At 59.6% G+C, this 19989-nt stretch overlaps 1 protein-coding gene across 1 annotated transcript in view; it reads right to left on the bottom strand.

Moving 5' to 3' along the window:
- Positions 1-17021, bottom strand: part of GNA11 (G protein subunit alpha 11) — a 28337-nt gene extending 11316 nt beyond the window's left edge. Inside the window, exons 1-2 of the mRNA XM_017847997.1 lie at positions 16818-17021; positions 1077-1261 (exon numbers count right to left, since the gene is read on the bottom strand). Of these exons, the coding sequence (XP_017703486.1) occupies positions 1077-1261; positions 16818-16938 (306 nt within the window). The 5' untranslated portion in view covers positions 16939-17021. The remainder of the gene's footprint in view (positions 1-1076; positions 1262-16817) is intronic.
- Between the last annotated feature and the right edge of the window lie 2968 nt (positions 17022-19989).

Raw genomic sequence — 19989 nt, 5'->3', positions numbered from 1 at the left:
ATTCAGGGTAACCCTGGGACCCAGCGATCCCGCTCCCGGGCGTGGCATGCAACTGAAGGAAGGGAACACGTGGTCCACATAAACACATGTCCACAGACGGTCACAGCAGCTCCACTCCCAACAGCACACACATGAAGGCGCCCAAACATCCGCCAGGGGATAAACGGGCACACACACGGTCCCTCCATGCACTGAAACATGACTCAGCCATGAACAGGGACAAGGCTCTGACACACGCCACAGTGTGGATGCACCTTGAGGACGTCACGCTCAGTGACAGATGCTGGACACAAAACGCCACACAGTGTGCAATCCTATTTCTATGAAACGTTCAGGACAGGACAATCCACAGAGGCAGGAAGGGGATGTGTGGGTAACCGGAGCTGCAGGAGGGGGTGGAAGTGATGGCCAATGGGGAAGGGGCTTCCTTTGGGAAGATGAAATGTTCCGGAATCCGACAGCGGTGATGGCTGCACGACTATGCAAACGTATTGAAAACCACCAGATTATACCCTTTAAGCAAGTGAAGTGCATAGAATATGAATTGTAACTCAATAAAGCTGTGATTTAAAAACAGGGTATCAAACAACCTCTACTTGATTAAAAAAAAGAACAAAAAAACCAGGGCGGAGGCCAGGCATGGTGGCTCATACCGTAATCCCAGCACTGTGGGAGGCCAAAGCGGGAGGACTGCTTGAGCCCAGGAGTTCAAGACCAGCCTGGGCAACATGGTGAAATTCCATCTCTACAAAAATTACAAAAATTAGCTAGGCGTGGTGATGCACCTGTAGTCCCAGCTACCCGGGAGGCTGAGGTGGGATCACCTGAGCCCACAGCTACTTGGGAGGGAGGCTGTGGGGCTTGGCCACGCAATGCCCATCACAACTCTCCAGCTGGCCCCCAGGAAGGCAGTGGCTGCTGTTTCCACGTCCATGACAGGAACGGATGGATGACCAGGGGTAGCCTGGGCCGGCCGGGACCCCCGGCACGGCCCCACCCTGGCAATGCGGCCACCGTGCTCACCGCCAAACCCACAGCTGCCCAGGCGCTCCCCTCCCCAGGCGCCCGCGGCTCACCTTGTTCTGCTCGTACTTGTAGAGGATCTTGAGCGTCTCCATGGCCCGGATCATGGCCTGCATGGCGGTGAAGATGTTCTGGTAGACGAGCTTGGTGAAGCTGCGCTTGTCCTCCTCTGAGTAGCCAGCGCCGTGGATGATGCGCATCTGCTTGATGAAGGTGCTCTTCCCGCTCTCGCCCGTGCCTGCGGACGGGGCACGTGAGGGCGGGTGGCAGCCGGGGCCCGACTCTCGTGCTGCTGCCCCCTCTCACCCAGACCCCGCCACGCTGCAGCGCCCAGCATAGGAAACCAAAGCGCGTGAGGCTGACCGTCTCTCCAGCAGACGCCGCAGCCTCCTGACTCCTCAGAAAGAGTTTACAAAGCGCCCTTCCCATTCTCCTCCAAGCCAGGGTCTTATTGGAACCACCCCTTTTCCAGAAGTTCTGCGAGGACACACTTTCCTGGGGGCCAACTTGGTATTTACGTCAAAAACACACGGTCTCAGGCCAAATCAAGTCGCACGGCACCGGCCCCGGCTGGGACTGCACAGCTCCCCGATGGCCACACCAGTTCATGATCAGTGTCCGCCAGAGGGACAGCGCACAGATGCAGCGGCGGTGCCCCGACAGATGGGCTCACCCCAAGGGCTTCTCTGCACAGACCACCCCAAGGGCTGAGCGCCCCCTTCCTCAGAGCTTTGCTCAGTGGCCACGGCCACCCTGCCCCCGTGCGCCGAGCACCCCCGAGGCTCTCCCTTCTCCCTCTTGGTGCTGCGGCGGGGGTCAGCCAAGACAGTCGTGCCTGCCGCACGTGGCCCTGAGCACGTGCCTGAACCCCTTTATGTCTCCATGTCTGCCATGATCTTGCTAATACCCACGATGCTTCCAGAGAGGAGGACGCTACCACCCCATCTCTGCGATGGGCACACTGAGGGTCCCAGGGCCCAGAGAATCAAAAGGACCAGCAAGTCAGCCTGGAAAAACGATCGGGAAAGGGGCCCACGTGGCCAGCTGTCTCTCCACCCCAGCCTCCAGACGAGCCCCCCACGCATTCTGGGTGACAGGGGGGTCCTTACTCCAGCCCATCTCCTGCCTCCACCTCTCACTACCTGGTCACTGCCTGGGCAGAGACTCTGTCTCCCCGCTTTTCTTCACCCTCACGTGCTGGGATGCCAATGCTGGGTTTTCCAATGTGTCCACAAATCTCTGATGCTCATCCCTTCCAATACTGGAGGCTAATTCCCCTCCCCTTGAGGATGGGCTGGACTTAGTGACCTGCTTCTAGCAAACCGAATGGAAGTGACAGCATGCCATCTCCAAGGCTAGTTCACGAAAGGCACAGGGCTGCTCCTTGCTCTCACTCTCGGGTCACGGGCTCTGGGCAAGGCAGCCGCCCTGCTGTGAGAACCCTCCAGCAGCTCCACGGAACTGAGGCCTCCCACCAACAGCCACTAGAGGGAGCCAGCCTGTGAGAGGCTCCTCCCAGCCCCAGTCCAGCCTTCGAATGATGTGGCCCTGCTTGGCTGGTATCCCCAACCCTCAGAAACTATCTGAAGTAAGTTTTCTTAATTTAAGTTACAAAGTTTTGTTAATTTAAGTTGCAAACTATTACACACAATAGCTAACTTCTAATTTCTAAAAAGAAACTGCCTCAACTCCCTACTCAAGTAATAACCCTGCTGAGGCCCCCACTGGCCTAGAGACTCAAGCATCACCGCCCCTCCCTGCATGCCCCCAGCCCACCTCTCCAGGCTCGCCTTCACCACCCTGTGTCTCTGAATCTTCCGGCACCTCCCCACTTCCACACATGTCATACACTGTGCCCTCTGCCCACAGTGCTGTCCCAATCACGGCTGCCTGAAGGCTGCCTGGTGCTGGGATCCAGCTCACTTCCTCTCACAGCCTCTGCTCCACAAAGCCCCCGAGCCCCAACACAAGTCTCCCTCCTGTGCTTTCTGGAACCTTCCTTGCTGCCCACAGTGGACATCGCTGCACAGGTGCCTGTCGCAGGCCCCCTCGCCTGGCAGCTCCTGGAGGCGAGACAGGCTGCGTGGGTCCCACAGTGGCCACAGTGCTGCTTTCGGGAGGCCCTCGACAAAGCCCAGGAACTGCCCACAGCACCTGTGCTCCCTGGGGGGGGTCTCACAAAACACCTGACACATCCCGAGTGGGGAGCCCCAGCGGCAGCTGCCTCCTCCCAGTACTTTTCTCAACCACACCGCGTCCTTTTCAGAAGAAAGAAAATGGACTTTGATTCTGTCTCAGGTAGTGATCCGCCTCCCAGCCCTCACCTCATCCACAAAAGGTCAAACCCACCCAAGTTCCGGGACACGAGGGGTGAGAGTGTGCAGGTGAGACCACCTTCTCCCCAAAGGGACCCCCACACGCCCTTCCCTCACCGCGCCCTGAAGAGAAGGGTGGTGGCATGGAGGGGATGTGATCTGAGCAGCCTCAGCTCTACAGACGGGTGTGAACCCTGGGCCCCGAGGGGTGCTCAGCAGCATCCCTGGCCCCCGCCCACTTCATCTCAGGAGCACCCTGCGAACTGTGACAACCACAGATGTCCCCAGACACAGCCAGTGTCCCATAGGTCAAGACTGCCCCCAGATGAGACTCTGTTTAACAAAACTCTATTACAAAACATGGCTGTTCCGTGGGTCTGTTTGGAAGGATGCTGCACCTGGAAACAGCCAACACTCACACACACTGAAGGCCACACCGACGCGACACCAGCACACCCTTCAAGCCCGCACCCCGGCACAGGCCCCACATAGCACGGGAGGCGAGGAGGGCCCTGCACTCCTGGCAGAAGGCGCCACCCCTTGGTAACTTTGCACCCAAGACACAAGGTCCCTCAGGCCATAAACACCTCAACCACGAAACAGAAAAGCAAGCGCCAGCTCTCAGTGAGAATGCCGGGAAGACCGAGACGGCCGAGAAGGAGTCTGAAATGCCAGAGGTCGCTGCCCAGATGAGAACTGGCTCGGTACTACTGTTCGGGGTTTTCTTTTGTTTTTTTCAGATGGAGTTTCACTCTTGTTGCCCAGGCTGGAGTGCAGTGGCATAATCTCGGCTCACCACAACCTCCGCCTCCTGGGTTCAAGCGATTCTCCTGCCTCAGCCTCCTGAGTAGCTGGGATTACAGGCATGTGCCACCAGACCCGGCTAATTTTGTATTTTTAGTAGAGGTGATGTTTCTCCATGTTGGTCAGGCTGGTCTCAAATTCGTGATCTCAGGTGATCCGCCCACCTCGGCCTCCCACAGTGCTGGGATTACAGGCATGAGCCACCGCGCCCGGCCTGTTTTGGGTTTCATAAGGAAGGCAAAAATGACAACCACAGCCCTGGCTGGCCAAGGACCCCCATGGAGCTCTGCAGAGGCAATATGGGTACACTGATGGGGTGGGAGGCGGTTCACACCCATGCACCCCTGCATGCACACATATATATGCATGAACGTGCATACATGCACACAATGCACACATGTGCACACCCACACACGTGTGTATGCATGTACCTCAGCACACACGTGCACACTGCATGCACGCATGCATGTATGCACACACATATGTACATGTACACACACATGCAGCCCATACACAGCTAGGCAGCTGCATGTGAAGCCATGTGCGCCACTCCCAATGGGTGGAAGCCACCCGCGTCTCCCACGTAACCCACTAAAGCCAGGAGAGGCCACAGAGGGGGCAGGAGCCCAGCAGGAGCTCTGGGCCACCGGAAGCCAAGCCAGGCCAGGTGGCCCCGGGCCTCTGGTGGCCCTGAGGTGCTGGCCACTGTTAAGCCTGGCAGTGCAGGGGCCAAGGGCAAGGCTCTGGACAGCACTCAAGCCAGGCCACGCCACTAGGTTTGGGTTTTCAAGATGCTTTGGCCCCAGCCTGCTTTTCAAGTCGCCCTGTCTTCCCGCGCCAACTCAGCTGCTGCCGCCTCCCATCACACAGCACCTTGCAGCTGGGATGCGGGGGTCCCCACACAGCAGACTCCATGTCTGGATGCCTGACTCCTGCCTGAGCCCTCACACCCCGCGGCTGGGGCTCCACATTAAGGATTCTGCTCAGCAGAGGCTGGCTCCCACCTGACCGGCCGCCATGTGGCCCCAAAGCAGCAGCCCCAACTCAGGCCTCAGCCCACATGGCTCCACCTTGAGCCAGCCTGCCCCGCCGACAGCCACACTCCTCCTGAAAGACGTCTGAGCTGGAAGGCTCTTTTGGCTCCAAAATCTTCAACAGCTGCCCACTGGAAAGAAACGCCAGCCCGCTCCTCCCGAGACCATGTGTGAGCCCCTCCGAGATTCCGCCTCACTCTGGACTCCTCTGGACGCGTCCACAGCCCCTGCTGGCCCTCATCTCCCCGTCTCAGGCCACCCGCCAGGGCACAGCCTTCAGTCCACTCCTCACCGCACACCAAGCACCACAGCAGCTTTTCTCCTAAAAGCCAAAAAGCCAAAGCTCCACAGGCCCTTCAGCAGGTGCACGGGCCCAAGGACCCCACGCACAGACCACCGCTCAGCATGGGGAAGGAACGGACCACGGACCACACCACCACCCCAGGGCAACGCACCAATGGTCCCACCCACAGCACTGAATGTCTGTGATCCTCCCAGATTCCTATGTTAAAATCCTCACCCCTTAGACAGTGGTGTTGGGAGGCGGATCAGCTCCTTCCGCGGCGGAGCTCTGGGGGCTCTTTCGTAAGTGCACTGACGATTCCAGGAGGGATCACGTCCGCGTGAGGACACAGCAAGAAGGTACCGCCGTCTACGAACCGCGAAACACAACCACCCCCTACACCGAATCCACAGCGTCGCCATCTGTGTACCAGGAAGTGCAACCCCCGCTCCCTGTCACCCGCCCCCCGAATCCACAGAGCCTTGATCTTGGACGTCCAACCTCCAGAACCATGGGAGACAAACTCGGGTAGTTCACAAGCCACTGTGCCTGCAGTATTGTCACAGCAGCCCGAGCTGACTGAGACAGTGACAAAATGCTAGGAAAAGAGGACACTGGGGGAAGCCAGGGGTCCAGCCAGGGCCAGCATGAAAGGGCAGCTGGGAGGGTCCTGCAGGGCAGATGCTGCCTAGCCCCTGCCTGTGGCGGGGGAGCATGCACTCCACAGGTGACGAGTCAAACCCAGCTTCACATGCACTCCTCCCACCCTCCCTCCCCGCCACAAGGCCGCACCCACCACCGGGTCCTGCTGTGAGACCCCCAGGTTCCTGCCTCACGCTGGGTCTGGAGCTGGTGAGCTCAGCCTACCAGGAGGCCGCTGCGGGCACTGGCAGCTGTGTGCGATGCCTGCTTCAGCACCAGGGTTAAATATCAACTACCCCTTCAATCAAGCCCTTCCCTTCCCCAAATGCCCGGGGAGCTCCCATTGCAGAAATTCAAAAGCCTGGTGTTCAGGAAGCACCCAGCACCCCCACAGCACGGGACCTTCGAGGGTGGCTCTGCCATTCCCTCCTCAGGGAGGTGTGGCAGTCCCCGTCTGCAGCCTGCCGCGCCAGCTTCCCAAGCGCAGGGGCTGTGGCTGCCCTGCCCACCTGCATCCCTAGCCCCTATGCAGAAGGCGCTGTGTACATGTTTCCTGAGCGAACTGAATGAACCTGGCCCTGGTCCACGGTGCTGGATCCCTCATGTCCCCATCGGGTCCCCTGCACTCCAGTGCCCGTCAGGATGGACCTGACTGCGTGTCACCAGCCACGCCTCCTGGGAGAATGGAGCCCACATCTCCCACACCTGAGGGAGCCTAGGTCTCCAGGAGGGCCCCACGCGACCACAAGCAAGGTGCTTTGCCTCTGCAAGCATGGTTCCTGGTGGGCCTGCCACAGGCCGCCCCACAGCGGACCCCAGATGCTAGGGAGCCTTCAGGAGGCAACGCTCAGGTGCACTCAGCACGTCACCACTAGGAGGGGCCAGAGTCCGCCCACTGCTCCCACTGAGCCAGCTTCCACAGGAGAAAACCACCCTCCGGACTGGACCCGCTGGCCAAGATCTGGAGAGGCCAACCAGGAGGAACCTGGTTCTCCTGTGCCCTGGCTCCCGGCTCCCGGCAAACATCCCCAAACCGCAGTAAAGGAAAACGGAAGAAAAGGAGGCTCCACGCCCCGCAAGAGGGTGCAGCTTGGAGAGCAGGCGCTGGGGGCTCATCTCACGTTCCAGATTCAAAGCCGGGCACGGAGGCTCACGCCTGTAATCCCAGCACTTTGGGAGGCCGAAGCAGGTGGATCATTTGAGATCAGGAGTTCGAGACCAGCCTTGCCAACATGGTGAAACCCCATCCCTACCAAAAAATTTACAAAAATGGCCAGATGCAGTGGCTCACGCCTGTAATCCCAGCACTTTGGGAGGCCGAGGCAGGTGGATCATGAGGTCAGGAGATCGAGACCATCCTGGCCAACATGGTGAAACCCCATCTCTACTAAAAATACAAAAAATTAGCCGGGCATGGTGGTGGGCACCTGTAGTCTCAGCTACTGGGGAGGCTGAGGCAAGAGAATGGCGTGAACCCGGAAGGCGGAGCTTGCAGTGAGCCAAGATCACGCCACTGCACTCTAGTCTGGGTGACAGAGAGAGACTCTGTCTCAAAAAAAAAAATTTACAAAAAACAATTAGCTGGGTGTGGCAGCGGGCGCCTGTAATCCCAGCTACTCAGGAGGCTGAGGCACGAGAATCAACTGAACCCAAGAGATAGAGGTTGCAGTGAGCTGAGATTGTACCACTGCACTCCAGTCTGGATGACAAGTAAGACCTTGTCTCGAAAAAAAAAAAAAAGATTCAAGGCCGGGTACAGTGGCTCACACCTGTCATCCCAGCACTGTGAAAGGCTGAGGCAGGCGAATCACTGAGGTCAGGAGTTTGAGACCAGCCTGACCAACATGGAGAAACCACATCTCTACTAAAAATACAAAAATTAGCCGGGCATGGTGGCAGGTGCCTGTAATCCCAGCTACTCGGGAGGCTGAGGCAGGAGAATCACTTGAACCCGGGAAGCAGAGGTTGCAGTGAGCCGAGACTGCACCACTGCACTCCAGCCTAAGCGACAAAGTAAGACTCCGTCTCAAAAATAAATAAATAAATAAATAAATAAACAACAAATAAAAATAAAAATTACATGAAGATTCAAGTAAGTGGCCGGCGCGGTGGCTCAAGCCTGTAATCCCAGCACTTTGGGAGGCCGAGACGGGTGGATCACGAGGTCAGGAGATCGAGACCATCCTGGCTAACACGGTGAAACCCCGTCTCTAATAAAAAATACAAAAAACTAGCCAGGCGACGTGGCGGGCGCCTGTGGCCCCAGCTACTCGGGAGGCTGAGGCAGGAGAATGGCATAAACCCAGGAGGCGGAGCTTGCAGTGAGCTGAGATCTGGCCACTGCATTCCAGCCTGGGGGACAGAGCGAGACTCCGTCTCAAAAAAAAAAAGATTCAAGTAAGTAACCCATGATCCTAGTGGCAGGGCTGAGACCTGGGAGCCAACACCTGGGAGCCAGACTTCCAGGGTTCCAGGCTGCTTCCTGCCTACGACGCCTGAGCTGAGCCCCGCAGTGCCCAAGACAGTGTGATGTGGGCCGAGAAGCCAGGCAGGGCTGCAGGGAGGCCCAGGCCAGTGCACACACCGGGAGCAAGGCCACAGCCACAGGGCCCCACCCGGGGAATTCACAGGACCGTGCATCAGCTCCCATGAGAAGGCGGGCCGGTGGCAGCCCACGCGTGTGCATGTGTGTGCCTGTGATCTTGGCTCCTGGAAACAGCCTGGAAATCTAACCCCCTGACCACGAGCTGTGCCAGCGGGTGTGGGATCAGAGCCAGGCACCAACCTGACACAGGGGCTCGAGGAGGGGCAGCCCTCCTGCAGCGGAGGACAGACGCCCCTCATCCAGCTTCACAAGGGGCCTCATGCCTGCCCCGCTTCCGTCTCAGAACCCCAGGAGGTAGACAGCACCTCAGCGCCGGATTGACTGGAGGGGAAACTGAGGCATGGAGCAGTCAAGCTGCCTCCCTGAAGTCCCACAACCCCTCACTGCAGGGCCTGAACAGACTTGGTTCTCCTGGTTCCACAGCTCATTGCTGGCAGCCCAGGGCCTGCTCTCTGTTCCAGCACGCACCCTCAGGCAGGGAGGTGAGAAGAGAAGGGGGCGCCCTGAGAGAGGAAGGGCACCCGGCTGGCCCCACTGCTGAGGCTCAAGAAAGAGCCACCACGAAACTCACTACCCCAGGTGGGGCATGACAGCCAGGGGCAGCGATGGCAGGACAGCCTCTGGACTGGAACCCAGTCCCATCTCCACAGCAGCAGAGTCCCCAGGTGCCTCAGAGGTGCAGACACCAACTGCCCCTCGATGGCCAGGGACCATGCCACCTTGTTCTATTCCAGCGGAGGCTTCCATGTAGACTGGCTCCCAAGTGGGAGTGACCCTCCCCACTGGAAGTGGTTGGTGTCACTCACCCACGTTTGCTATTCTTTTTTTTTTTTTTTTTTTTTTTGAGACAGTCTCTCCCTCGGTCGCCCAGGCTGGAGGGCAGTGGTGCAATCTTGACTCACTGCAACCTCTGCCTCGTGGACTCAAGTGACCCTTCCACCTTAGCCACCCAGGCAGCTGGGACTACAGGTGCACACCACCAAGTCTGGCTAATTTTTTGCATTTTTAGTAGAGACGGGGGTTTCACCATGTTGCCCAGGCTGGTCTCGAACTTCTGGACTCGAGTGATCTGCCTGACTCGGCCTCTCAAAGTGCTTGGATTACAGGCATGAGCCATTGCACCTGGCCACACAAAATTCCTGAGCTCCCCTCTCCTCACACGCTGGGTCTTACCACAGCCCTTACTGAAGCCCCCTGAGAGCCTGGGAGACTGGGTCCCCAGCCTTGCCCAGCCCATCTAATCCAGTTGTGGGCACTGGTCTGAACATCTCCACCCGGGGACAGGGACAGACCCCTGCCCCTGCCCAACTCAATGACCGTCGCCAAGGAGTCTGGGATGAGATCGCTGATGGGGGAAGGGTGGGAGTCCAGAGGCCCAGGGCCCCTCTCCAGACACCTGCCCAGGCCACCAGCAAGTCCCTGACTGGTCAACCCTTGCCCCATCCAGTAGGACTGAGGCTGAGCAAACCGGCGCCAGTGCCACTGGCTGAAGGGCTGCTTCATTCATCCCACAGCCTGGGTGGGCCCGGCCCCACCACAGCCCTGGCGGCTTCATTCATCCCACAGCTCAGACCCGGCCCCACAGCCCCTGGGGATTAGGACAGGCAACAGAACAGCCACATCTCTGTAGGCCGCTCGGTGGCAGGGCCCAGCACCCATCAGTGTGGACACGGTTAACAATGGCAACAGACACAGCGCCCTCCAGTTTGACCATACCCCTCAGCCCCCCACCCCACTCCATCCCTGGAGGTACCCTGAAACATCAAACCTGTGACCCCACAGGTTTGACAGGCGAGAAAACAGAGCCTGGACCGCCAGACACTGCGGTACCCAGAGCACCAACTCTGCAGTCAGACAGGGACAGAAACTGGGCCAGCACCGTCCCTCTTGGAGCCTCCCAGGCCTTGGGGTCCCCGTGTGGACGCCATCCAGGGAGCACCACCGCCCAGGGTTACTCGCAGCTTTTCGGTGCAAAGAAGCCAGCAGGAAGGGCGGCCACAGGGGACAAGAGGACTCCCTCCCTGCTGTCTGCGGCACTGGCCTCATCTCATTTAATCCTTCAACAATCCTACGGGGGAAGAACATTTTTCCCAAGTGACCGATGGGGAAACTGAGGCCGGGAGAGGGAAATGACTCGCCCCTGGCTCCCTCCAGAGTGTGACCCCACTGCCCCGTGCTGGTCGGCCCAGGGCAGCCCATGCCACAGGCGGGACTCAGGGAGGAGCTTCTGAGCCAGCTGCGCACTGTCCTCAGGGACCCCTTCTGCCCGGTGCACAGGCCCACCGGCAGGTGGCAAGCGAGCCTGCCCCGGCAGAGATCTCTGGCGTGCACCAGGCCAGCCTGCAGGGCGTTGAGCAGTACTGGGCCACTCCTCTCCACTTCCCTGCGTGATCTGCCTTCAGTCAGCCAATGACGGTCACTCGCCAAGCATCTCTGAGGCCTGCACAGCTCAGTGACATAGGCAGGGAAGCAGGGAACCAAGGACACGTAGCTGACAATGGCCACGAGAAGGGACGGGGGCTGCTAAGACACACACGTCAGGGGTCCTGCTCCCAGGGACACTGGGCAATGTCTGGGGACATCTGTGGTTGTCACAACGGGGGGTGCTCCTGGCCTGGAGTGGGAGGCGGCCAGGGACGCTGCTCAGTATCATGCAGTGCCCCAGACAGCCCCACCCCAGAGAGTGATCCAGTGCCAAACATCCACGGAGCTGAAGCTGGGGAATCCTCACCAAGGTGTCTGCAGGCAGATCCCAGATCCCAGATCCCAGGGCGGGATCCCCAACGGAGCAGTTTCTCACGGGACATCCAATATGTGCCACACACGCCAGGTGCTGTGGGCGCGACAAGATATCACCACGCTGGCAGCGGGCGCAGCAGCCAGCATTCAGGAGGTGCCCACCTGCAGTGGGATGGGGATCACCACTGAGTCCTCACCCCACCGCCCCCTCAGGAAACTGAGGCACAGACCTGAAGTCCCACAGTTGCAAGTAGCAGGGGTGGGCTCTGAACCTGAGTCTCCCCAGGCCACGTACCTGACCCAGACACCACACTGCTCCCAGGCCCTGCGGATGGCCCGAGGTGCCACCCACCCGTGCTGTCCTGAGAGCGCCTGTCAGCCGCAGGAGGCCAGGCTGGACCAGGAACCCCCACAGCAGAGACCATCGGAGGCTTCTGACCCAGAGGCAGGGAGTGCGGATGGAGGGTGGAAGACTGGACCACAGACATCCTGACGGGGGAGGAATGTGCCCAGGCCCCGATGACAGCAAGAGTCTGGATCCAGGACAGCCAATTCCAGACAGTCCTGAAGACCTGCCAGGTGCCCTACAGAGGACAGACACACTGGGAGGCTCCCTGGGAGGGGGGGAATGCTCCACGCAGGGCCTGGTGGCAGGAGCTACATGCACCTGCAACCACCCACACACGAGCAACCCGGCACTTAGGATCCCGGTTCTGCAAAAGGACTTAATTTCTGCCAAATAATGACCCTGCACATGAGCCTTCCCAGAGCCCCTGGCCGCCCGTAATCGCATCCACCGCTCTCAGTCACCTAGGTGGGCAAGCCACACAAGGCTTCCCATCCTCTACTCACAAGCTGGGGTGCCCAGCGGGGAGAACAGAGCCCTGCTGGGGACCCAGAAGGGGCGCCAGGTACCAGCTCTGTCTACAGGGTAGGGCCAAGCGGGCTCCGCAAGCACCCCTCTTAAGATCAGTCAGACTCCACCACACACCTCTCCAACCTCCTGATGCCAGGGCATCCTCCCCGTGCTGCCCAGGGTCCCGGTCCCAGACCGAGACAGGCTCCACCACAAGACTCAGAAAGTGAAACCTCTCGTGGTTAAATCTCGGAGGGAGGCACTTCCTCCACTCTCACCGCGGCACCGGCAGAGCCCGGCAAGAGGCTCGGGCGGAAGCTCCACAGAGCTTCCCGGACCATGCCTGGGAAAAGCAGACCCTTCCAGCCACCATCATCATAACTGACTACATACAAATGCAGAGGACGTGAGAGCAGGCCCGGACCGAGTCCCCATGTCTCCCCAGCCTGGGCTCGGGCTTGGGAAGTCAAGGTTGGACGAGGCCATCCAAGGGCGCTTCCTGCTCCCAGAGTCTTCTGGGACACGGCACAGCCACCCTGCCAGGCGCCAGAGGCCACGCTCCACGCCTCCCAACACTGGGCCAACAGAGGCCCGGCCCTTCCCGTGGGGCCACCGCACCCCATGCTGGATCCCGGGCCTTGTCACTGCCCCGTGGGGGCCGGCGCAGGCCGGACAGGAAGCCTCCGGAACTAACCATCCTGCTTTATTTAGAAAGCCTGGAGCCACTCCGGCTCAGCCTTGCTAGCAGCCTCTGGCCCCGGGAACAGGCATTCCCATGGAAGTCCCCACGTTTCCCACCACAAACCTGCTACAAGGAACTCTACGGGGCCCTCCACAGTGTACCAGTGAGACGGAAACCTAGCAGCCAAGGGCTGCCCGTGAGAGGCAGAGGCCCAGCGGGCCTGGGGAATGCGAACCCAGATCCAAGAGCTCCTGGCGGGGCCTGCAAGAGTTCTCCAGGCTACAGGGCGGACGCTGGGATGGCGGCCGCGCAGCACGGAGGCTGGAGCAGCGTGTGCGCTAAGCACACAGTACACTCTCGCCACTCCTGTTCCCATCCACAGCTGTCACCACCATGGACAGACGGTTCATAACGACAAACCCGGAACACCCCGGGTATAAAACAATATATGCATACACACCCTTGCATACACTGAGTAGCGAACTCACACACGCACGGCTTTGATTGTGCATAGAAAAAGACTCTATAAGCACTCATGAAAACCGTGAAAATAATTTGCACTGATTATCCCTCAGATTTGCCACGAGCATTTTACACCGTATGCTACCACACAGTAAATGGTCTCAAATGGGGGCAACGTGTCCCCCAAGGCACAATGAGCACTGTCTGGAGACATCTGTGGTTGTCACGACTTGGGGGAGCTCCTGGCATGGAGTGGGTGGAGGTCTCGGATGCCGCTCAGCACCCTGCAGTGCCCAGGGTGGCCCCACCCCGGAGACCGATCCGGCCCAATGTGCACAGGGCCCTGGGGAGACCTGTGTGTGTAATGGAGAGGCCCATTTGAGGCGTGAACAGTACATTTTAGCCACCACGAGAGAGGCGGCACAGCAGCGAACCCCGTCCAGCTCTAGGGACCTCCATGAGGTCCCTCCCCACCCCGAAAACAGGGCATGGAACGTCCTCACCAGGCTGACCGACCTCACAGGCCGTGTGCAGCCCCAGGGAGGCAGTGGATGAGAGAAAGCAGACACGGCGTTCTTCCAGAACATGCTCTACCTGGTTGCAAACCCAGAAGTCAGGGCAGAGTCCTGGAGCCCTGCTGCCCCCGAGCCTGGAAGGAACCAGCACCACCCACATAAACGAGACCCTCCTGGGCCGCAGATGCCACAGGGGTGCAGTGGCAGGCCCCTGCCTCCCTCCCCGACATCCACTCCACAACGCTGCATGGGAGCCATAGGGGAGATAGAGGGATGGAGCCCCCACTGCTAAGGGGCAGGGGAGGAAAGAATTCTAGGGAGAGGCAGACCCGGCTTGGCTGGGCCTCCTGCGGAGCGCTAGGACCTCCGCCCAGAGGTCTCTGAACATTCCATGGGCTGCAGGCACCATAGCCACCTGCTGCAGCGCAACAGCCCCCTCCTCCTGGGGAGCCTCGGCCCCACCCTCTAGCCGCTCCCTGAAAAACGGGGGCAATCGCAAGTTCGGGGCTGGCCTACTGGGAGAGTGGAATGACTTCCCACAAGCAGGCAGGGAGCCTAACAGAGGTCCCCCCTCCTGTACCCTGGAGCCCCAGCCCCTGGACCTCAGGTGGTCAAAGTCCTCCCAGCAAGGGGCCCTCCAGCTGGGATACAAGGTTGCTTGGAGGGGAAGTTTTCTGAGGGTCTGTCGCATCAGATTCCCAAAGGGGTCCCTGGCCCCAACACCTAGAGTGTGCAGCCCTCCCAATCCCCTGGCAGCCCGGGCCCTCTACGTGGCACTGACACCAGTCCTCCTTGGGTCGTACATAAGCTCACGTCTTCGTCACTGTCTTATCTGCTCCGCCTGGCCCTGAGCCTGACAGAAGCCTCCCATCTTACCAGCTGATAGGGGTCAACTTCCAGGCTCACAGAGTGGGAGGGGTGGGGCTGCAGACACAGGTGCTCCGGCAGCAGACACCCCAGGCCACAGTTGGGCACTGGACAGAGGATGCAGGAAGGGCCGAATCACTTCGACTTGCTCCAAGCAGCCAAGGCTGTAGACACGGGAGCCCCTGACCTTCGTCCTTGAACCCTGTGTCAATCTCAAGTCCAAAGTGCAGGCACAGAAGCCTGGGTGCACGCAGAAAAGGTGGCGGGGATCCTGGAGGTCACAGGGCCACAGGGCAAGGCCATCTGGTAAGATCTTTATGACACCAGTAATTCCTAACTCCCCTCCATCCAAACAAAGTCCATGACCCACCACAAAAGCCAGCCAGTGCCACTCTGTGCAAAGGCCACCTCACGGGCCCCACTGCACATTTCCTCCAAATGTGAGGGACACGGCTTTGCCTACCCGCGTCCCCTGGAAAGATGGCCCACTTTAGAACCCTTAGGTAAATTAAAACACAAGTTTGGGGAAAAAAATCAAGAAGGCATCTCATCCAAGGCACCTCTCTAACCAGGGACATGGAGGGCCAGCAAGAAGGTCACAGCAGGAGAGAGGCAACGTGTTCCCCACACAACACGCACCCTGCCTCCTCCCCAGGAGCTACCACCACCAGCACACCCCCTCCTCCGTCACTGCTGCCTCTGCACCCATTTCTGACCTTCCCCACCGCCCCTGCCCCCCGCCCCCAGGCCAGGAGCTAACCTAGGAGCTCGGGAGGGCAGGGGTGGGGCAGGGCAAGAGCTTTCTGTTTTGTAAACGACTGCAGGGACCCTTATTTGGGGTGACAACACTTTACAGCTGGCCGACTGGCTCCCTGCAGCAGGTGTGCCTTGGGGAGAAGGTTCACTGGCAAACCTTCTCCAGGACGGTGGGGAGGAGCCGGGAGGTGGTGGCCTGCTCCCAACGGGGACTCAGTGTGGCTCCCACCAAGACTCTAAGGAAGGGGGCGGGGGAGGCTCCCGAGACAGCTGCTTCGGACGACAGGCGAAGGCTCCCTCAGGTGTCAATCGCCCCACCCTCGGCTGAGCAGAACCCTGAGGAGAGGAAAGACTGTCTTTTTCCCACAGGACGCATTCCAGCCAAGAGGAGTGTGGGGTTTCCCGGAACGGGAAGGCAGAAGGATGGCCCTGAAGGGAATGGGGGGATAGGGGCACGGAGGAGTCTTGGGGGGGTGTGTGGGGCCTGCATGGAGGGTACAGGGCTCCACCTGGAGGGTAGGGTCAACGCGGGGCCCTGAGAAGTGAGAGGTGAGTATGCCCTGTGGGTTACAGCCCAAAGGTCTGGCCCTGAAGAGGTAGCGAGGGGTGGGTACTCGGGTGGGGTAAGGTCAGAGGGTCCCTGAGCAGGGAGGGACTGGTCCCTTGAGAAGTGACAGAAGGCAAATCTTGGAGTCCTGGAGGCCCAATGTGGACAGCAGAAACCGGGAGCTGACCTAGGCGCGATTCCGGGCCTGATCCAGACAGGATAGACAAGGGCTGACGCCGGAGGGTCCCTGGTGCCAACATGAATAGCACAGGCAGAGGCTGACCCAGGGGTCCCAGGTGCCAATATGAACAGTTAAGGCAGGGGCTGAACCCAAAGGAATCTGGGGCCCGGAGCTGACCTCGGAGGATCCCAGGTGCCGACCTAGACAGCAAAGGCAGGGCTGATCCGGGAGGGTCCCGGGCCGACCTGGACGACACAGGCAGGACTGACCCCGGAGGGCCCCGCCCCGATCCGGACAGGCAGGGCAGGCACAGGCAGGGTTGACTCTCGAGGGTCCCGGGACCCGGACAGGCAGGGAAGGCACAGGCAAGGCTGACCCCGGAGGGTCCCGCAACCCGGACGGGAAAGGCAGGGCTGACCCCAGAGGGTCCCAGCCAGACCCGGACACGCAGGGCAGGCACAGGCAGGGCAGGGCCCGCAGCCGGCAGGCCCGGGGGCCGCACTCACCGAGCAGCAGCAGCTTGAGCTCGCGCCGGGCGTCGCGCTTGTCCCGCCGCAGCTGCTTCTCGATCTCGGCGTTGATCCGCTTGGACTCCTTCACCTCATCGCTCAGGCAACACGCCATCATAGGAACTACCAACACAATCGATCCCGAGCCCCGGCCGCCGCGGGCCGCCTGCCCCGCCGCGCCCCCCGGCCCGGCCCCCGGCCCCGCCCTGGCCGGGAGCCGCTTTCGGCGCGCCCGCCCGCCGCGGCCTCCGGCCTCGGACCCGGCCTCGGCCCACCAGCAGGCCGCCCGCACTACGAGACCAGCCGCACTAGGACAGAGCCCAGCCGGGTCCGCTCGGGCACGAGAGCCAGCCGCGGACTCCCGCGACGGCCGCCTTAGAAAACACGCGGCCGCCGCCCGCAAAGCCACCGCCAACCAGCAGCGCGACAAACCCGGAGCGAACAAGCGCCGGACAACCCTAGAGACTGGGAGCGCAGCACCGCCGGGCAGACGGTGTGCACAATGGAGGGCCGGCGCCACGCGCGCCCACGCGTGGGGGCGGGACTAGCGGCCAGGGCGGGGCGTCGGCGGGCGCGAAGGGAGCGGGGCGGGGCGAGGGCGGCTGGGCCCGCGGGTTTGTTGCGCCGACGTGGGAAGGGGACGCGCAGCCCGGGAGGCCGGGGCGGGGCCGCCGGCCCATTGTGGGAATGTTGGGCGGACTCCGGCCGGCCGCTCGGCTCCGCTCGGCTCCGTTCGGCCCCGCTCGGCCCCGCTCGGCTCGGCCCGATCGGCCCAGGCCGGGTCCGGGAGGTGCGCACGCGGCCGCTGCGCTCTCTGGGTCTCCAGACTCCCGGGAAAGGCCCTGACATCGCTTGACAGGAACCTTCACTCATCCATTAAAAAGCGTTAATGGAGGCCGGTCGTGGTGGCTCACGCCTGTAATCCCAGCACTTTCGGAGGCCGAGGCGGGCGGATCACCTGAGGTCGCGAGTTCGAGACCAGCCTGACCAACATGGAGAAACCCTGTCTCTACTAAAAATACAAAATTAGCCGGGTGTGATGGTGCATACCCGTAATCCCAGCTACTCGGGAGGCTGAGGCAGGAGAATCACTTGAACCCGGGAGGCAGAGGTTGCGGTGAGCCGAGAATACGCCACTGCGCTCCAACCTGGGCAACAAGAATGAAACTACGTCTCCAAAAAAAAAAAAAAAAAAGGCCGGGCGCGGTGGCTCATGCCTGTACTCCCAACACTTTGGGAGGCTGAGGCGGGTGGATCATGAGGTAAGGAGATCGAGACCGTCCTGGCTAACATGGTGAAACCCCATCTCTACTAGAAATATAAAAAATTAGCGAGCGCCTTTAGTCCCAGCAGCTAGGGAGGCTGAGGCAGGAGAATGGCATGAACCTGGGAGGCAGAACTTGCAGTGAGCCAATATCACACCACTGTACTCCAGCCTGGGCGACAGAGCTAGACTCTGTCTAAAAAGAAAAAAAGGCCAGGCGTGGTGGCTCAAGCCTGTAATCCCAGCACTTTGGGAGGCTGAGACGGGCGGATCACGAGGTCAGGAGATCGAGACCATCCTGGCTAACACGGTGAAACCCCGTCTCTACTAAAAAAATACAAAAAATTAGCCGGCGAGATGGCGGGCGCCTGTAGTCCCAGCTACTCGGGAGGCTGAGGCGAGAGAATGGCGTAAACCCAGGAGGCGGAGCTTGCAGTGAGCTGAGATCCGGCCACTGCACTCCAGCCTGGGTGACAGAGCGAGACTCCGTCTCAAAAAAAAAAAAGAAAAAAGAAAAAAAGCCTTTATAGGACACATACTGTGTATCAGGCATTAATGAGATACATTCTATATACCAGGCAGGGACCAGAGATTAATGGAGTGCCTACTGTACATACATCAGGTGTAAATCAGGCCTTACTGCAGTGCCTGTGCTATTCCACGCCAGGCATACGCATTAATGAAATGCCTACTGGATACCAGGCACTGTTGTAAACCCGTTACGCTAAGCCTACCCAGGTGATATCTTTTTTTTTGTTTTTTTTCTATTTTTGACAGAGTCTTGCTCTGTCACCCAGGCTGGAGTGCAGGGGCGTGATTCATTGCACCCTCTGCCTCCCAGGCGCTAGTGATTCTCCTGCCTCAGCCTCCGGAGTAGCCAGGATTACAGGCACCTGCCACCGTGCCCGGCTAATGTTGTATTTTTACTAGAGACCGGATTTCGCCATGTTGGCCAGGCTGGTCTCAAACTCCTGGCCTCGAGTGATCTGCCCTCCCAAAACGTCGGGATTATAGACGTGGGCCGCCTTGCCCAGCCATATCTTTATCCTTACTTTGCAGGTGAAATGGAAGGGGCCACCAGAATTTGTAAAAACATGTGTGTTCCCACCACCTTGCAGACTACTGAAAACCCTTTTCCCTCTCTGGCCTCCTTGGCCAACCCCTGCAAATCCTCTCCGTTTCAGTTCAAACGTCAGCTCCTCAGGGAGGCTTCTGACTCCTCAGACCAAGCCAGGTACCTTTTCTTGAGCCACAACTTGAAATTGTGTATTCTGGCTGGGCGCGGTGGCTCATGCCTGTAATCCCAGTACTGTGGGAGGCCAAGGCAGGTGGATTGCTTGAGCTTAGGAGTTCGAGACCAGCCTGGATAACATGGCGAAACCCCATCTCTACTAAAAATACAAAAAATTAGCTGGGCGTGGTGGCACATGCCTGTAATCCCAGCTACTCGGGAGGCTGAGATGAGAGGATCACTTGAGCCCAGGAAGCAGATGTTGCAGTGAGCAGAGATGGAGCTACTGCACTCCAGCCTGGGAAACAAGAGTAAGACCCTGTATAAAAATAAAACAGGCCGGGCGCGCTGGCTCAAGCCTGTAATCCCAGCACTTTGAGAGGCCGAGACGGGCGGATCACGACGTCAGGAGATCGAGACCATCCTGGCTAACCCGGTGAAACCCCGTCTCTACTAAAAAATACAAAAAAAAATTAGCCGGGCAAGGTGGCGGGCGCCTGTAGTCCCAGCTACTGGGGAGGCTGAGGCAGGAGAATGGCGTAAACCCGGGAGGCGGATCTTGCAGTGAGCTGAGATCCGGCCACTGCACTCCAGCCTGGGCGACAGAGCGAGACTCCGTCTCAAAAAACTAATAATAATAAAATAAAATAAAATAAAACAAAATAAAACAAAAA

Source organism: Rhinopithecus bieti, unplaced genomic scaffold (assembly GCF_001698545.2).
Source record: "Rhinopithecus bieti isolate Rb0 unplaced genomic scaffold, ASM169854v2 scaffold_30687, whole genome shotgun sequence".
NCBI lineage: Eukaryota > Metazoa > Chordata > Mammalia > Primates > Cercopithecidae > Rhinopithecus > Rhinopithecus bieti.
This window is presented reverse-complemented; position numbering and strand designations above follow the sequence as displayed.